This window comes from Caloenas nicobarica, chromosome 15 (assembly GCF_036013445.1).
Source record: "Caloenas nicobarica isolate bCalNic1 chromosome 15, bCalNic1.hap1, whole genome shotgun sequence".
Classification (NCBI taxonomy): Eukaryota; Metazoa; Chordata; class Aves; order Columbiformes; family Columbidae; genus Caloenas; species Caloenas nicobarica.
In genome coordinates, this window is record NC_088259.1 from 16,848,865 (window position 1) to 16,868,425 (window position 19,561).

General features: G+C 45.8%; 1 protein-coding gene across 2 annotated transcripts in view; it reads left to right on the forward strand.

The window, feature by feature from the left end:
* PREX1 (phosphatidylinositol-3,4,5-trisphosphate dependent Rac exchange factor 1) overlaps window positions 1-19,561 on the forward strand; it is a 150,303-nt gene that overhangs the window by 42,589 nt on the left and 88,153 nt on the right. For both annotated transcript variants that reach the window (XM_065645538.1, XM_065645540.1), the window contains exon 2: window positions 19,460-19,531. In XM_065645538.1, coding sequence (XP_065501610.1) covers window positions 19,460-19,531 — 72 coding nt within the window. The remainder of the gene's footprint in view (window positions 1-19,459; window positions 19,532-19,561) is intronic.

Consider the following 19,561-nt stretch of genomic DNA (forward strand, 5'->3'; position numbering starts at 1 on the left):
GCAGTCGTTGCTATTAGCTTCCTGCCTCCCGGATGAAGTGCCAGCAGCTTTGCGATGCACAGGGAGACCTTGGCTCCGGGACCGCGGGCTACATCTCCGAAGATTTCTGGCATCCTCGCATGCATGATTCATTCCTTTCAGAGTTCTGCCTTAAAGATGGAGTTTGGGTTGTGACAGTTCTTCTGTAATTAGAAGCATTGCCGGCAGCTCCAGGGCAAGGGGTAAGATAGAGATGAGGTACCAGCCTGCCTCTGCGTTCAGTAATTGACAAGGCATCAGGAGTGAGATGATGAGAGCTATGGAAATTAGCACTGTGATAATGAGCCAGAAAATCCCATCAATAGGAAAGGACCTGCCACCTTTAAGGCTGAGGTCAACACTTCCTAATTCTCTAGAATTCTGCCAGTTCAATCAGCATGTGCATTTGAACAGATTGATCCTTTATTACATAGTACCAAGGAAGGAAGAACAACCAATTGAGAGTCAATACGGACGGTGAGTGTAGAGTAATTCATGTTGTCTGTGGTGTCACAGTCTGTGCATCTGAATTGATAATGACCCTTAATGTGTCCTTCCATCTGACCGATGCAGCTTTTCAAACTAACAAATAGCATGTATTTTGGTGACACCTTTGCATGCCAAAATGGCATTTCAGGCTCGTGTTTTTATGCTACTGGCACCCAGACACAGCACCAGGCCTTTGTCAGCACAGGGAAAGAAAGTGAACCTGAGGGCGGAGGAGAGGGGAGAGAAGCTGGAAGATTCTTCCTCTTAACAATGTCTAAGAATGCCTTAGGACCTCTCTAATGTGTACAACACAGGCTGAGCCTTGTTTTTACGTCATCAGAGAGAAACACCCATGTAGGAAGTGCTGCGCTGCCCTCTTTGTAGTGCTGGAGGGCTCAGGCAGCATGGCTCAGATACAGTGCTGGCACAGTGACGAATTTCTAGATTCTTTCTCTGAAAGAGAGTGTTCGTTTTTGATCGATATGGTGGGTGACCTCTCCTTGTCTTTGTCTCAGTAAGTTCTCTTATTCTGGTGGAGTTATGCAGAAGTAACATAATATTCTTGTTACGCAGTTTTCTTCCTTGGAGCTCACACAAACTGGTGGGATGAATACTTGCTGAAGATCCCCCTGTGCAACCAGTGCACCTGCCCTGACCTTTCAAACTGTCTGGCCATAAATAGCTTTACAGTAGTCTTTAATAAATAAAGAGGTTCTATACAGTTTCTATCTCTAGCAAGCAGTAACAAAATGCTTTAATTTTCCTGTTTTCTGCTCCAGTTGGTAGAAGTCATAACACAAGAAATAGCATGCAGACTTTTGTGGGTAATCACATCTTGCCTTACGTTGCTTTCCAGAGCAGTTTGGATTCCAGGCTGCGGAGAGCCAGGAGTCACTGGAAAAGGATTAGAGCAGGCAGCAGCGATTTCGCATTGAGGTGTTGTGCATGGCCTCGAGGACTCTGCTACTGGGCTGGGGGTGGGAAATCAAAAGAAAAAAACCAGCCACCTTGCCAGGTGTATTCAAAGGGATTGCAATGCTGACTTACAGGTTCCACTGAAATCTAGAGACACTCAGAGCATGACAGACCATATTTTCTATCAAAAGCGAAAGGACAGCAAGCATCAGAATCAAATCGTGTACAGACACCTAGCTGTAGTGGTGATGTGCTTCCAGCTGTGAGGCTTTTTCAGTAGAGCATGCAGACATATGCATTGCCCTGAAGGAGCTTTTAGTTCTTTAGGAGAGGAATTAAAGAATAAGTAAAATCAATATAAAGACTTCTTGTGACATCCTATGCTTATTACTTCCTGCTGTGGTTTCTCGGTGTTTTGCACGGGTGTTTTGTATCGCCTACTTTCTGCTTTAGTGGGTGGCTGGCAGCAGGAGCAAGCCACTGCCCTTTGGCACGCCTGTTTTTATGTTGTCAGGAATGTTGTTGTCAGAGCTGTGTATCGCTCTTACAAGGTTCAGCTAAGTGCCATGAGGATTTTTTTTGTTATGTCTCACTTTGCTTCCTATCTGGGAGACTAGCAGGGAGTATTTTCCCTCCGGCTGAGCTTTCCTCCCGAGACATCCAGCAGGAGTTAATGCCTTTGGCCACACCGAGGCCGTGACTCTGCCCGGCTCCCAGCTATCGCTGAACAGACACGGAGCTGCACCAGTGCGAACCTTTCACAGAGTGGCAAAAGTTCCCGTCCGCCCTGGCTTCCCTAACAAAACCAGAGTAAGCTGCTCCAGTGCCAACTGAGGCTTGCGGCGGTGTGTCCTGTAGACACTGGGTAAGCAAGAAGGGTGCCTTGGTTCTGGCTGCTGCTGATCATGACCAAACCCAGTCCCTCAGTGTAGGCAAGACCTGAGTTGTGTCTCCAAGCCTTTCCTGTGCTCACGTGGAAAGCAGGAGGCACGCACTGGGGCTGTTGGCTCTGCCCGCTGCTTTGTGCCCCAACTTAACAGATATGAAGCGAGACACGTCCCAGAGTTGAGGAGCCTTGTGCACTCTTTGCAAAAAAACCACCACCAACAAAACAAACAACCCCAAAAAATCCCACCACCAAACAACAAAAAAACCCCAACAAAGCAGAAACAAACCAAAAAACCCACAACAGGGAAAATGAGAGGGATATCTCCATATAAAATAAAACGGGCAAGTTTATTAAGTACAGGGAAGGCCCTTAGGTTGCTGAGAGGCAGACACCATGTTTTGCTTGTAGCTTCAGCACTGCTGAACTGCCTCTTTCTTGTTTTAGTGTAAGGACAAGCGGGCTGCCATTTTAACAGGAGAAGAGCCGTGGTGTTGAAATGAAAGCAGCCTTCTGTACTTGAGAAGATGGATGGAGAAGGCTTGGCACTGAAGCCACATGTCTTCGCTTTTGAAAATTTTCAAGAAAAGCTTTGTGTCCTCCTCCTCCCTGAATATCAAGCCATACTTCTTACTCACATGTACTTGCCACTCAGTTAACACTTCTCGCACAGAGGCCAGCAGGGCGTTAGCCACAGGATGTTACAGTGGCATCCTTAAGCCTCTGTTAGTTACTTTATAGTCCAAAAGTGTACACAATAGTAAATTAGTGTAGCAAGTTCTCCTGTTGCTTTGGTCTTCATGTGTGCAGAATGGTCAACGGTCCTGCTCTCCTGGGCTGTACCGGGCTTCAAGGACAGGATGTAAATCTAAACTCCAGTTTAGACCAAGCATTGCAGCCTCGTCCTCACTGTCTCACCAGTTGAACTTGTGTAGCTTAGTTGGAAGATTGGTGCTCTGCAGAGCAAGTTTTAGAAAGCGCAAGGAGAGCTGTGGGTGCTGTAGCTCAAACAGCTCTGATTTGTGTCTGGCTTGCTCACATGTATGAGCAGTAACGCTCAGGTGAGTGGGCGATGGAGCAGTTCAGGAAGCTGAGGTGGCTGTGTGGGAATTAGGTAATTTGTGTGCGGTGTCTGGCTGTTTGAGTTACCTCAGCCGGCTGCAATCAGGCTGCAGTTGCCCAGTTGCATAAGCAGCAATGTTGGTACAAGGCAGAGGACAGGAATGTGCAGCCAGGGACTGGGGGGCTGGTTCATGTAATTGCCTGTGGAATCACACCCTTATTTCCATCTTGTATGGCCTCTAATACTGAGGCTGGAGAAAACCGCAGGACAGCTTTCGGTGGATGGAAAGAGCAAGATGGGCTCTTTCCAGGCCAGACAGGAGCAATTCCCCAGGACGCGGAGAGCAGGGAGCTCTGCTTGGCTGGTAGCAGAGGAGGAGGAGTTGCAGCCCCACTTTCACTCCTGATTCTGCTTTATTCACCATCTGTAATGCATTTAAACACAGTTCCTTAACTGGGTGCATGGCTCAAATGAAAACAAAAAGGATTTTAATAAAGGATCCTGTATTTAGGTGATACTTGATGGGGTATTCGGAATTATTTTCTTGCGATCTTCACTGTACAAGAAGGCTGTAACAAACTCGCTGGAAAAGATGTTTCCTCTGTAAGCTTTCAGGGTATTATTTGTAAACAGTTACACCTAAAAAGCTTTTGTATCTATTGTATTTTCTGTTGGAATGACCAGCACTTTAAAACTCAGATGTCCAAATGCAATTTTGTGTGTGGTTTGCCTTTCAGTTCGCTTGTGCAGTTGTGCTTAGGTATGCAAATGGGATGTGTTTTTTCGCTGAACAGGCAGCTATTTAGGCAAAGTAACTGTGTGAAAATACATCCACAAATGGAGCCTGTTTACAACCCAGGGCCTCACACTTTATTTTGTGTAAGTAAAATTGGTTACTGTTTTAATACAAAACTGAGTTAAAACAGGCATTTATTTGATTGGCAGAACTTGAAAGTCTAGCTTTATTTACGTAGGGAATTCCGAGCATCTGAATAGATGCACCACAAGTCACTGGCAATCTGAGACTGTCACTTTTATTAAATTTGGGGTGGTTTTCCACTCTAAATGTTTTATTACAAATAAAAGCCGTGCTGTGTGTGAGCACTCGGTGACTGGCAATCCGCTCAGTTCACAGATGCGGTTGGGACTCTCGCAAAGGCTAAATTCAATCCAGTGCGTAAACGTGGTGGATGAAGTGTTAACCAAGCTGTTTGCTTTGGCCCGGCGTGGACCTGGGCTTTGGCAGCCTATCTGGGGGTTTGTTCTTTGGCCGGGGAGAGATGGGTCAGCGGGGAGGCAGCGGCTGAGGTGCCGGGCGGTGGGCTGGGCTGGGAGCTGCGGCAGGACGGGCGGACGGCAGCAGGATCGGCTCCGAAGGGAGCGCCTGGTGTGCATTTCTTGGCTGGCTGTAGGTGCTACTATTCAGCTTCTAATGAGGAGGCAGCTGAGGGGAAAATATCTGAGGAGAGAAGATGGCAGCCTGAATGAATGGCCTGCTAAATGCACCCGTCGCTGCGCGGGCTCGCGGGCGGCGCGGCCAGTGTCCTTTCCTGAGCAGGGACAATTCCTGCGGCTCGATGGGCTGGTGGGCAAAGCCATCTCCAGTCCTAGCTCCAGGTCTGCAGATATGAGGTACCTGCATTAAAAATAGCTGTTCCAGTTCTCAGAGGACTGTCCTGGTAATAGGTCCCTAAGCTGCTTTAATAATTCTTTTTATGATGAAAGGGAGAAACCTGTGGCGTTAATGCAAGAAGAGCGGGTTGCAGAAACGTAAGTTGGATTGCAGAGATGTGCTTCACATCTCCCAGCAATGTAACTTGGTTGACTTCAGATGAAGGGAACCCATGTTTTAGCTGGTTTTCATTTTAAATTATCAGAATACTTTGAACAAACTGTTTTGATCACAAGGCCACCGCTAGTAAAATTAAAATTTTAGTAATTCCTATCAAGTTGTTCCATCTAGTTGCACTTCCGTAAAGAAAGAACAAATTGATACCAAAGCTACTTTTTGAGCTTTGCTCTAGAATATACACGAATCAGAACCACAACTGCTAGCTCACTTGCAACACCACCCTCCTAACCCAGCACAAAACATTTGACCCGTCGGTTCTAAATAGCTCCAAGTGAAGATGACCTTTTAATGTAGCCCATAATTAAGAGATCCCTGTCCACCCTCGTACGTACCCAGGCAGTGCTAATACGTCCTCGCAAGCATTCAAATCAAGTCAGAGGCCATGGGAAGCGGGAGCCGCTCGGCTTGGGGGCTGCGAGCGAGCTTCACTCTCTCTCAACTTCCCCTTTATGTTTAAAATATAATGGTCTAATTCTTTGCTCCGATTCAGAGGAAGCTGGGGGTTAAGACTGTGTGTGATATGATTGTGCTCTGCAAGAACACGTGTGCAGAGAAGAAATGCCACAATGAGAGGGAGCTTTTCTTTGGTCTGTCACAGCAAAATCAATGTACGTGAAGGGGAACTGTGCAACCCAGCTCTTGGGCTGGCTCGGGGCGGTAGGACAGGTGGTGTTTCACACCGCGGTCTTGCCTAGCTCTTTGGCCTGGCAAAATGGCACGATTTTCCGCTTGTCTGAGAAGGCACGGGACAGGTTACTCTCGGGTATTGGATGCAGTGAAGAATTTAGGTCTGGCTAAGCACCCCAAAATGGTGCTTTTTTGACTAGGCCAAATACTTTGTCTGTAAAGCTAGGCAGGAACCTCGGCCTGAATGAGCCCTCCGAGGACGTTTCCGAGGTGTTCTGTGGGCAGAGGTTGCTGCGGACCACCCTGCACTGCGCTGGTGCTTCGCGGCGAGGTTCGGGGGAGAGGGAAGACGAAAAAACCAGGCCCCATAAGTGACATGGTCTGCCTTGAGCGAGATTTCTGGTTTTGTTAAAATTTTGGCATTGTATTTCATAATTAATTGAGGATTTTCTCCTGCCTTTTTGTCCAGTTCAGTCTTTGCCTACTACTTTTTTCCAGTATAGGAAAGATGGCTGGAAAACACTGTGTGCCGTCACCATGACCAGCTGCACTTAGATGGTGCACACTTACAACGGTGCGGGTGGTGTCAGATTGGGCTCGGTTAGGGAAACCAGCTCAGCTCAGCTACTGTACCTTCAGCAAGCAGATTTTCATCAGTTCAACTGTTTGTTCCTGCTCAGGGCTAGTGCCGAAAAATGTGCTTGTGAGGTTAATTTTTCTAATTCCTCTTTTAAAACAATATGTGAAAGACACTCTCTCATTTTTTCCCTCTTTGTGTGTGTGAATAATTGCGAACACACCAAGGCGGATCTGAAGGAGCAGCTGTGCGCGCGGGCAGGGCCGGCGCTGCGCGGGCGCCGGCCGGACGCGAAGCACGCGCGGAGCGGCAGCTCTGAAGCTGCGCTCCTTTCTTGCCTGTGGGAGGAAGTATAAATGCGTTGTGTTTCTTTAAAAACAAAACAAAACACGAAACCAAACCAAAAAAACCCAACCCAGCTCTAATAGCTTTTTTTTTGACTAGTTAAATTTGATCGAATGTCGAAATATTTCCTACCGTGTTGCCTGGAAATACCTCTTCTGAGGTGAAATCATGGTGTAGCTGAAACCAGACAAAACTCCCTGTTTGGTGGTGGTTGGTGTTTTTTGTTATTTGTTGTTGTTGTTTGTTGTTTTGTTGGTTTTGTTTTGGTTTTTTATTTGGTTTGGTTTTTGTTCTTTGTCTTTTTTAAATCAAAGATGAGTGAAAAAGCCTGAGTGCTTGGATAGAAAAGGTACATTAAGTGCTTGGTAGTTTTTGCAAACTTACTCCATGTACTCACAGAGAGGCCGGCGGTCTGATCAGAGACCAGGGACCTTTCATTCTTATTTACAGAATCACTCTTTAGTGAATTACTAAACTGTAATACACACAAATATTTACTATGCAGTCAAAATAAGGAAATGGATATCTCTGTAAACAGATACTTTCTTTTCCCAGAAGACATACAGGATGGCCTAACCAGCGGTTTGAATAAAGGTAATCAATAGACTAAACTTCGCTTTCATTGATTTCAGGGCAAGTGATGTGTCACATTGCCTTGTTGCCTTTGCATGAGGAAGATGAAAATTCAGATTGTCATCCTTCTTGAGATTCATTTTCCTTTCCATTTGCCTGTAGAAGGTTAATCCTTTAGCTCACAAATAAACACACCCTGACTGCTGCTTTTATGAGATGGGAGAACGGATAGCGGGGAAAGCCTGACACGGTTTGCTTCCGGAGAGCAGCCCGGGCTGTGCGAGGGGCACGTTGTCTGCGGTGTTCTGGTAGGAGGGGTGAGAGCCGACTTCGTGAACATCACCTGTCCTGCCTTTAACAGAGGGGGCTTGGGGCTGTCAGAGTTCCCTCTTTCCCCACCCCCTCCCTTCATCTGCTGGGATTCTACTCCTTTTCACCAAATCACGTATTTTTCCATGCATGTGAAGTTCGTGGAAACCTTTCACAGGCTACAGAGCAGCAGCCGCTCTCCTGAGGCTGCAGTGGCGAGAGGCCCAGGACGTCACGGCCTTTTGTGGAGTTTGTCCTGCGTTCCCCATTGTCACAGCACGGGCACTGGAGCAGGTTTCCCTCAGCAGGGAATTTCAGGCTCCAAAGGGCAGGAATGCTGACGCCTGTGTGCTGCACCAGAGCCCCAGGTCCTGCTTAAGGAGGAAGAAAAGTTCCATCAGCTTCACAGCCCCAGCCGGGAGCCCGCACAGACACCGCTGCTTGTGAGGAGCCCGAGAGGAGCGCACGGGGTAGTCTCCTAAACTAGAAACGACTTCGGAATTTAAGTCACTTGACCCATGACTGCGCCTGTGTCTGGTGTACCTGCATGGAGATTCTCAAATGCAGTTATTACTACTCTCTGCCTAAAACCTGGTGGCCAATATGCCAGAAATCGGGATGGTTTCACTGGGGTTTCTAGTAGTTGCTGCCAGTTCCAATACTAGTTTTCTGGATAAGGCACCTACAGATTACAGTGCTTCCCATTTTACCTCAGCTATGAAGACTGATTAATAGGAAACCTGTGAGTGCCTGAACAGGTCTGATGGACATACCGCTCAGCACCTCTGTAAGGTGAAATATCTAGTTTCGAAATTTTGGTTAGTACTTTGTAGTTCTGAATTTTATCAGTTGAGAAGGTAGAATCCTGCTCTGTCAGCTTGCAGTCTTGGGTCCTTTTAAATGTAAGAAACAAGCACAAGCATTTATGTATTAAACAGGCATTCGAGAGTTTGATTTGATACACCACCTGATAGAAACCCAGCGTGTAAGTCAGTGCGTGGAATACTGTTTGTTCAGCTTGTTAGCCACTGATATACACATGAATTGAGGTCAGATAGACGTCTCCTTGAGAAGATAGCCATAGAAGCAATCTCAACATTTAGACCCAGAGTCCGATGCTAAACTGGTTTATGATACTCTATCAGCTGGGCACAGGCAAGTGAAATAGGATCCTGCGATTTTGTTACATGTTTGTGATGCAGATCAAGTTTGCGGGTCACCCGAGATCGTGGTACTTGGGCCCAGTGTCGATTCACAACGTAATTTAGACCAAGTGTTAGTGAACCTGCTGGCAGTAAACTGAACTGGTCTGCCTCAGTTAGCTAGAGGTTTAATCTAAGCTTGGAAATTGCTATTATTCAATGTAATCCCATAAGCTCAGTTGGAAGACTGAGGGCCAGGTTGTCAGGTGGGTCCATCCACGTACAAATTGGTGAAGTTCGGTGCATTTACACACCTGCGCTTTTTGGCAGTTCTGTTTGCCCGACCATTCACTTGAAGTAAAATTGTTAACTTTCTGGCTTCAAAATGTTCAGCTCATTACATATATTCAGAAACTGAGTGTACGAGAAAATATTTGACATTTTTTAGGCTTTTATCTCCTCTCTATGATCCTTACCTGCTGAGTGGATAACATGGGTGAAGTTCTAGCCTATGTTGCAAATAATGTAAAAAAATACCACAGACTTTAATGATACCAGATTTCATTTTAAAGTTTGGTCTAATGTTTAATGTATTAAGACAACATCACTAGAAAAAGAAAGAGTGAAAAAGAGAATAATCTTTCTGATATCAAAGTTCTTTATCTTAGATTGGAATCTTGAAATATTAACTGAAGACATTCCAGTTTTTGCTACGATTATATTCAACATCGGGACTTCACTATTTTTGGGGACCACTTGATGTTTCTACTCTGATACTTCTTCCTCCCCCTGCAAAAGGAGTAGCTGTGTAGAGCCTCAAACCTGGTTAGACATTCCCTGGTACGCATAGGGTCTTAGTATTCGGAGACATCACTCATCTAGAAGCGGCTGCAGTCTGCAGGCTCCTCTCTGCTATGGACACAGTGAATGTAAGTAACACGGGTCAAATCCTGAAGTATTTGTGTGTTGTGTACTGGGCCCTTACTTCTGAAGCAAACTTTGGTTAAAGGCTAAGCAGACACAGACTTGTCAGGATTTATCCCTCTACATGAAAGTGGAATGAGGTAAAATGCAGTATTCAAACAAACTGTGTCCTGAAAGCATTTTAAGAATTCCATGGTGCAGTAAGATGGTTGTAGAACAGGGAGAGAGACACGAAGAGCCAATGAAGGGGAGAGTATTCCAAAGGCTTGAGAGAATTAGGCACATAACTTAAGCTCCTTTAAAAACCCAGACATTTTCCGTTGATGTTAACAATGGGCTGGAGTCATACGGGGATGGATATTCACAGAAGGGCATATTTAAGCTGTGGCTCTGTGAAGGGGAAGAGTTTTGTTGTTGTTTTTAGTCTACAATAATGAGAATATTCAAAGCGTTGGATAGGAGGGAGGGCATGAAAAGGAGTCAAGAGACAAAGTATGTGAGATGTGAAGAAATTAGTAGAAATGAGTCCTGAAGAGTTTCAAAGGTGAAAAATGTAGTTTTGTTGGGCCTTGAAAGAAACTGGGATGTTCTGACCTGCCTGAGGATGCAAATATTGGTGGCTGGGCCAGCAGAGGTCAGGGCAGTGGGAGAGAAGAGACAATGGGCCCCTCTGCAGCACCAGCCCCTGCCACTTGACAAAAAGTGTTTTGTAATTCAAATGAAAACAACCCCCCCTTAAGAAAGGGATCTCTCTTTGGAGTGAGAAACACTGCGACTTATTTCACTCTCACTTCCCTTTGGTTTCACCTTCCTTCACCAGTCAATGCACGAATGAATTTTGTCTGACCTTTTTTTGTTATTGCAGAATTCCAGTGTAAACGTTAGTACACTGGAAATACAGATATAGTCTGGGATCTTTTTGGAGTTTACTTTGTAGATTACTTTTTCTGAGAAGTGCTGCTAGATGAATTCGCTTGTGATGAGACCCGGAATACTATCGTGCTGAGAATGTCTGTGCACGTTCATTTTGTGTGTGTCAACTTGCAGTGCTCCTGTGTTCGCAGCATCCATGCTGAGAGACACAGTGGCTGGGTCACTTCTAGAAATGATTCAGTGATGCTCATTGTCCTGGAACTCTGTATTTGCAGATGCTGTGAAACCGGTGCAGGCCAGGAGGGTGGTCTGATCGAAACTTGTCACCCAGGCGCTCTCATGATGGAAAGAGAAAGGCGTTTGTAGAGGGTAATTCAGCCTTTCTTCTTAACCATCGCTCCTAGAGCGCAGCGGCGCGTCCTCTGAAGCTGCCTGCCCGTTGCTCTCTGTTGCGGAGGGCACCCGCATCACTAACTTAGGGGACGCTTCGGCTGCCGTTCGGGTGCCGTTAGATGAGGTGGATCCTGGCCACAGAGATTTGTTGACAGAAACCGTTTTGTGGTGAACCCATGTCGAGAGAGTCCAAGTAAATAAAAAGCAACTGGAATGTCTGACTCCCTCAAGCACCACCGAAAATCCCAGTGCTGTGCAGTGCCAGTATTTTGCAACTGTTTTTCATTAACTTTGACGTTATAGACAGTATAACACTCAGTGGCAAGACAGATGTAAGATGAATAAGCCAAGCGTGGTCATAACTGCGTGAGCCTTAAAGTGCAGGATTGGTTAAGGACAAATCAATTTGATTTTTGGAAATAAGTTGGGCATATAGGTTACATAAGTAGTGGCTATTTATCTTATATAGTATATAAAGAAATAAACCCGTTAATTTACTCCAGAATTTTATTCATACACACACTTACATAATATTAAACAGCTGAGTTTCTGAATGCTTCTCCATATTTCATTTGGTATTTATCAGGGATCACCATATGTCAGACTAAGAAGTGGGGAGGAGGTTTCAAATTGCCATGATCAGTGCTTAGTTACTGATTATTAAATTGTTAGTATCAGTGGAGGTTTTGTAATACGTGTAGATGTATTTATCGCTTATATAACTATACAATTAAGAAAATACCTGTTGAAAGTATGCTTCAGATAAAAAGATCTCTCTCCTGTGATACACCTGTGTTTGTTTTCTGATGGTCTTTGCAGCTTCACCCGAGATGAAGTCCACCTTTTCTGCAAACGGTCATGCAGTCTTCTGTGGGAAGAGCTGATTCATGCTCCAGCATCCATGCTCTTGTGTGTGTGAAATGATTGTTCTAAATGACAACACTGGAACGAAAAAAATCTTCCTAAGAGAAGGAAGCGGGGGGTTGGGGGTGGAGGTGGGGACATACAAGCAGGAAAGACGTTGTCCCCGGGGGTATGGGGGATAACAGTTCTGAAGACAGAGTTCTTCATCTTTGCTTCCAAAAAGCGTGAAATTAGTATCATAGTGCATGGCTGATCAGTGTAAGTAGTTCATTTCATGTCTAACATAGCCTGAGATTACGCAAGGACTGTAACCTTTGGGAAAGAAGTGTCGCTTCAAAAGCTGTTCAGTAGAGTCTCTTTGACCTTCTGCTGAGCAGCGGTCGGCTCAGACTGCCTCGGCTCTTTGCAGAGAATGTATTTGATATTCTGCAATGTACGTGACTCTTTTTTTTTTTTAAATCATCTTGGTTAGCTAATAGTTTAGTTCCTCTTCAGGGGATAGATCAAAAAATACATACGTACCAATAGGCTTTGAGGCTTTAAAGCCAATTCGATACACAGGAAGCCTGAAATTAGGGCAATAAAAGATATTTCTGGTGCTATTTCCTCTTTCTTAACACCTCTGCCTACCAGGCAAGTCCCTGTTCAGCTGTTTGCTGATGAATTAATTTGGCTGTAGATCTGAGCTACTTTTTGCAGAGCTGCTCAGTCTCACAGCTGTGGCTCTTTATTGTTTTAAGAGGATCTAGAGAAAAATGTTCTTCATAGGTGAAATACTCCGTGCAGGAATTTCACTGTAATGTACCCACCTCACACTTAAGTTCGTTCTTTCTTTACCAGACACGGGTAATTTAAAATGTGTTTTTATAGAAACCTTAATATAGCAGCCAGTAATTGAGCAATGAGTGAATATGGGGTTGCCAGTTTGCAGTCTAAGAGGTACAACACTATACTCTTTAAAAGTAGTAGAGTTGCTTCAGTATTGCTCCATTTTACATGTGTAATGCCAGTGACGTCAGAGTTGCTTCTGATTTCCGGTATTCTAACTGAAATTTCACAACTGAAAAACCTGAATCAGGCCCAGCATTCTACGTGTATACGCTGGGCTTTGTCCAGGACGATAAGAGATGTTTGAAAAGCAGTTGTCTGGATTTGCACGATAATGAATTCCTCTGTCTTTCCATCCAGCCGTCTCTAGGATGGCAGTCAGCAGGAGGTGGTTAGCAGAGCACCGCAGACCGCGCCAGGAACAAGAGAACTGGAGTAGGTTCACCTCGGATTGCAATGGCTCGGTTCCCAGTTGGTTGGGAACCCAAGGCTGTGGTAACATTCAGTGGAAGATCTGCATTCAGGTTTTTACAACATGCTTGAAGGGAAATGCTGAAAGACTCAGTTTTCCATAGAAATGCACACTTAGTAGTTATGAAGGGAAAAAAAAGAAGTTGTGATGGGATTTATTTTGTATAAATAGCCCTGTGCAGTCATTGTTACATTATTTTGAGATTATTTATTGCATTGTCTTTCAGACTTCAGTGCAGGTGAGAACTGCAGTTCACATGTAGGATACAGGATATTTATATTTCCTGTCATTTGTGTAGAGCTTTAGCTTATAAACTGCATATCTGATAGAAAGCAGAAGAACATGATCAGGATGACAAGGTTCAAAGCTAACAATTGAGTAACATGAGCAAGGATGCACCTGCTCTTAAAACACAAACTTCAGCAAACATTCATTTTAAATCAGTAGAGCTGTGTTCCCACAGGACTTTCAAGCTGCTCTGCTAAAGACAATGGAATTTTTTGGTATCTTGCTTGTACTGCAATGGAGGCAGAGGCTTATCTGACAGCCACATGCAGTGGCTGTAGTAATAATAAAAAAGTACACTTGCAAATTCTTGTTCAAATCTTTATGGCAAGTTTTACTCTGTATTGCCAGAGACAGATTAATGTGCAGCCCCTGTGCAGTAGTTGCAAGGTGAAGATGCTGGTGATGGTCAAATGATGAAATTCATTGTCCACGTCACCTCTTCTTTTTTCACTGTGAACATGTTTTCTTAGAATCAAAATGTCTGCGCTTGCAAGAAGCTTTAAAGAATTGACTGCACAAGTATAAAGCGATTGATGTGTTTTAACACTAGAAATACTAGGGCTCATCTAGAGCCCTGCGTTGTTCTGAATCAGTCCTGATCACCGACGAGTTTAACAAAATTGTCTCACTTGTTTCTGAAGAGCAATGTGAAATTCCAGTCACCTGTTCAGAAAACGGGTTTCACAGGATTGTACTTTCAGATATTGCTCCTCCTGGATGTGGTAGCCAGTTGCCTCATGGCTGTTTGTGTTTCTGTTCTGCCTTTCATTTCCCTCAGGGTTATGCACAGTTTGCCTGCCTTGCTGTCTAATCAGAAATTTCTTGCTATTTCTGAACATTTGAGGAAGTATCTGCCTGAGACATGAATTTAGAGAAAGGGCATGAGCAAACTATCACTGCCTCATCCCTGGTATTTGCCATGTGTTACTTATACTATACAGAAGATGGTAAACACTAATTTTGCTTAATGAAGTTAAAGCTACAAGTCAAAGTTCAACAGGGGCCATTCGAAAAGCCTTTGAGAGAAATCCGAGTTGCTTCAGTCTGTTTCACGTGAGAACAGCTCACAATTAGCAGATTCTCTCCTTAAAGCACGCTTCGCGCTCCTGTGGTTCGAAGCTGCAGCAAAGACACTTCGTGACAACAAGGTTTCATTGCAACAGCCTATTGGAAGGATAGTGAACTGAAGAACAAAACATCTTCATGACAAAGGGGTCTTTAAAATATTATTTACTGAAATGAACTTTTATACCTAATATTCTCAATTTGTAATGTGTTTGTATTAGTATTTATTGGAAAGAACTTACCCAACATGACATGGTGCAGAAAGGAAGCACTTCACTCTGCTCATTCAAATTTGTCATAGATTTGCTTGAATCCTGCAAGGCAGTTGCACTGTAAGACAAGCTATCAACGGTGTTTATGCATGACATGAGCATCAGACAGGGCCTGCTGCGCTTGGAAGCTGCAGACCTCTAGGGCAGCAAGTCACAGTGCGCAAATAAATGTTATGTTGATGCAGCAGCAGAATTTTAAACAAAAACAAATCCTCTGTGGGCTGTTTTCCTAATGATTAGCACGTAGGCATGAAAGATGAGACCTTCACAGACCTTTATCAGGAGAATGAAAATTTATCAGCTGTGTTTTCCATTTTTCCCTGCATTGTGCTGGGAGCTGGTTTTGTCTGGACCCAGGGGCTCCCCGGTCCCTCTCCCCCGTGCTGGTGTGTCCAGCCCAGCCCAGCGCAGCGCAGCCCAGCGCAGCCCAGCCCAGCGCAGCCCAGCCCAGCGCAGCCCAGCGCAGCCCAGCCCAGCGCAGCCCAGCGCAGCCCAGCGCAGCCCAGCGCAGCCCAGCCCAGCCCAGCGCAGCCCAGCGCAGCCCAGCGCAGCCCAGCCCAGCGCAGCCCAGTGCAGCCCAGCCCAGTGCAGCCCAGCGCAGCCCAGCCCAGCGCAGCCCAGCGCAGCCCAGCGCAGCCCAGCGCAGCCCAGTGCAGCCCAGCCCAGTGCAGCCCAGCCCAGCCCAACCCAGCGCAGCCCAGCGCAGCCCAGCCCAGCGCAGCCCAGCCCAGCGCAGCCCAGCCCAGCCCAGCCCAGCGCAGCCCAGCCCAGCGCAGCCCAGTGCAGCCCAGCCCAGCGCAGCCCAGCGCAGCCCAACCCAGCGCAGCCCAGCGCAGCCCAGCGCAGCCCAGCCCAGCGCAGCCCAGCGCAGCCCAGCCCAGCGCAGCCCAGCGCAGCCCAGCCCGCGGCCGGACAGCACGTGTGGCGTCTGCGGCGAGGAGAAGGAAACATGGCGTGTTATCTGTCGTCTTCTTATCTCTGGTTTGGGTTTTTTGGTGAAATTTCTAACCTTGTATCAGTCCTGGCCAGTGTACAGCAACCAGATAGAAGGGAGCAGAGTCTGCTCGTGTTGCCTGTTCATCTCTTTCTAGCTCTTCAGCGGTGTCTCACTGATCTGATGTGATTGTTGTTTCAGTATGGTGTGTATCGTCAGCCGCCGTCCTTCCCTGAATCCCTGGTGGTGAGTGTAGGAAACAAACAGCACACCGCAGTACAGTTCTGCTTTTGGCTGCGGTGGAGCGTGATCATGATCGTCCTGCTGTGTCCTAAGACTGATTTTCAGAGTCCCCAAGCCCTAGGAATGTTTTCTCAAGAACTCCCAAGAAGGCCGACCCCTCTGTTTCCACAGCTCCTTGGCAGATAGTGAATTCATTTCTGCAGAGATTTAAAGTGTTGCAGATGAAGGGGGTTGTACTGAGAGGCCCCTGAAAGTTCCTCATGGAAAGTATCAAGGACCAGACTCTTTCAGTTCATACATGAGTTGTGAAGAGTTTGGAGCAGCCAGAGGGAGCATTTGCCTCTGTAACTTTTTAGGTGGCCAGAAAAGCCTTTACCCCTTCAACTATTTCCTTAGTAATAACAATATATTCTGGAATATAAGAGATGGGCATGGCAAGTTTTCTAATATTTACCACAACCTCCCACCTCTCTTTTTTCATCACCTTTGTCATGTCCTGGCCCAAATACCTGTCTGATTTTCCAGATAAATCAGTAGGTCTAAGAAAAGGTCATACCACTCTCTGTAGCTGTATTTTCCAAAGAGAGTTGCGTACTACTTGTGTGATGGGTCTTAGAGTCTGTGACACCAGCTGATTAGGGGGATGCTGTTGGGACAGATGAGCTTAGAGCCTAGTGAAACTGGTAGCACAAAAAAATCACTTGAAAAGTCTGGAAAACACTGATCTGAATGTCTGAACAACATCTCCAGGGAAAAAAGGCTGTTTTTTCCAAGCTAAAAGCAGTTTGGAAGGAAAGTGGTGGTGTCATGTGAACAGGGCATGCACCATTAGCTCCATGAGCTGCTGTTAATAGCTTGTGTTTATCATGCTTTTTAATTTGAATGACTGTGCTGCAAAGGATTCTGTTTGCACATGAGAAGATATTGAAAACTGGGGACCAAGCAGTTCTGCATCCACTAAGTTCTGATATTTTGGGGAGGATCGTGTTTTGGAAAGCAGACTACTAAGTTTCTGGGACCAGAATCTCTTGTGACTGTCTTGTTTTATTATTACTGGAGAGACTGCTGTTCATGCACATCAAGACAAATCAGAGGCTGCAGGAGATTTGACAAACTATCTGTAAAGTCGACTGCCTCTTTCCCTCATGTCTTTCATCCTTTCTGCGCTCTTCTTGCTTCTATGCTTTTCTTATTTTTTGTTTGATTTTTTTCTCTCTCACCTTTCTCCCTTTCTCACGCTCACATTAAATGATCTTTTCAGACAAGCGTCACAGAAAAGCTGTTTTTTAGATTAACACAGGCTCTGCTTTTTTATTGACTAGCCTGTAACGGCTGATGTGATTTGCACTTCTGTGTATCAGCTTTCTATTATTAGACCCACTATACTGGGTCTAATATGCAGGTAACTATTAGTCACCAGTGGAGTTGCTAATTTTGTAGATTGATTAATCATTCCAAATGGATTTGTTGTCTCCAAACAGAGATGTGATTAGAGGAAGGAAAAGTCTCTGGCTTGTCTTTGGAGAATGAGTGACTTTAGCATGATTGCGCTACCTCATAGAAATCAGATGCCTGATTATTAATGCTCAGATATCACACCCAGCGCTGAGGTGGGAGGGCAGCAGCTATTCCCGTCAACCCTCCTGCCGTCCAGGCGTCTTGCTGAACGCTTCATCTCAGACAGTTCCCTGGCTATCGCCGAGGTGCTGGGCAGTACGTTTACACCGCAGCGGTTCCTGGCCGGGTTATTGGCAAGGTGGACTGGCTGGTGCTTGTAAAATGCCTCTTCCACCACTGGCACACGTGTCCTGTCCCTTCAGTGCAGGAATCTGTCTGTCAGACTTCTTAGTCCCCACAACCTGCTCCAAGCTCTCCCTATCTAGCTGGAATCCAGCCAGGATCTCCTTCATGTTTAGCGGTACAAGAGGAGCAACATGATTATGGTCATTGAAATTTGTTCAAAAGCAAGTTGAGAATCCAGGGCTGAAAACAAATGTAGGGTCAGTGTGCCTCATTAATTAATCTCTATTTTTTTTTTAATTGGTGCCTGCCCTGTGAAGTCTGAATGGCTGACAAGTGACAGAGCCATGGCTAAGCAGAAACAGAGATGTGCCCCTTTTAGTGCTGGGAGTCAGACAGAAGACGTGTTCACTGTCTTCCAGCCAAAATACCAGAGGCAAAGCCAGTCCATAAGCTCTAAGTTTGGTTCAGTGACATTGCATCTTATCAGGTTGTCAGCTGCTGCCAATCCCAAGAGGCAAAAGGAAAAAAGAAAAAGCTGAGTATGCATCAGCTGACATGGGCATTGAGCAGGAATAGTTCAACTTTTAAAAGCCTTTTATTATCAAGCCGTAACAAAGCTGCTTTGTACAGTAAATACAAAGAAATGACCCCCTTTCCCCTCTGTCTCAGGTGGGTAAGAAAAGGTCCTTTCTTCCTTGCTCACAGCACTCCCCAGGGCTCAGCGCTTTGTGCGGGGGCCAGGTCAGGAACCTCTTACCAGAAGAGAGAGGAGAGGCCTGGGCTCTTGTGTGCGTGGGCAGGGAGTCCATCGCAGCAGACTCTGGCCCGCTGCCTGCCCTGCAGTCTCACCTGCGGGGATCTGTGACTTGCTGATGCCCGGGGAAGGTAAAATTCCCTGCTCTCAGTTCAGAAGTGTCCTTTGGCCAATGGTTGCTAAAGCAGTGGAGGCATGAGGTAGAAATCCCATGCAGTGTGCTTTGCTAAACCCTTTTCACGGGAACAAATAGGTTGTGGGTATGTTAAGTGCAAGTAGGTCCTGACTTCCAGTAGCCAGAATTATACTTTGAAGGCTGATATTTGGGTCACTGTCCATTTGGATCTGGCCCGGAGCTTTTTATTGATTTGCCTGTTAAAGCCAAAGTCGTGCAGAGCTGAGGGAAGGGAAAACCTGGCCTAGGTGAAAAGTTCCAGCACTGTTTTGTCTGAAATACATACAAACGAAATACAGCAAACAGGATAATGTGTCCCAGGTGCTGCCTAGCGACTTCTGTTTCCCTGCCCCGAGTCTGTTGAACGTGTCCATAACCCTGGCTCGTAGCTCTGACATGCCTCGGCCCCAGCAGCGGGAATGTCCCTTTGTAGTTCTTTGCAGTCCTTTTTGCTGACACACGTCTCGACGTGCATCAGACGTGCTGCCTCCCTAAGTCAAAAGGGCTGCATCTTAGAGAGAGGGAAAACCTTCAAAGAAGAAACAAACAGACCCTCACCGTGGTCCGTTGGTAGTAACAGATAATTAAATCTAAAAGTTTCAACAGACGGAAGACATTTATGGCCAGGCAAAACCCAACAACGTTGTAGGAAATGTCTTTTGTGTTACCCTGAATGCAACCCTGAGTCTAAGATGGGTGGTGATTTGGTGAACCTTTACATTCTTTGAGTCTTAAAGGTAATCAGCTGCACTATGTTAATGGGAACCTGGAGGATATGAAAGAGTGAAATCAAACTGTATCAGCCATTTGAACATAATCTTTTTTATCTCTGCAGGCATTTCTTCATCGGATCCGCCAGAATGCTGTGGACAAAGCTGAGAAGTACATAACAGAGGAGAATGTTAAGGTAATTCTTCTATCTTCCTCATTTTCTTGG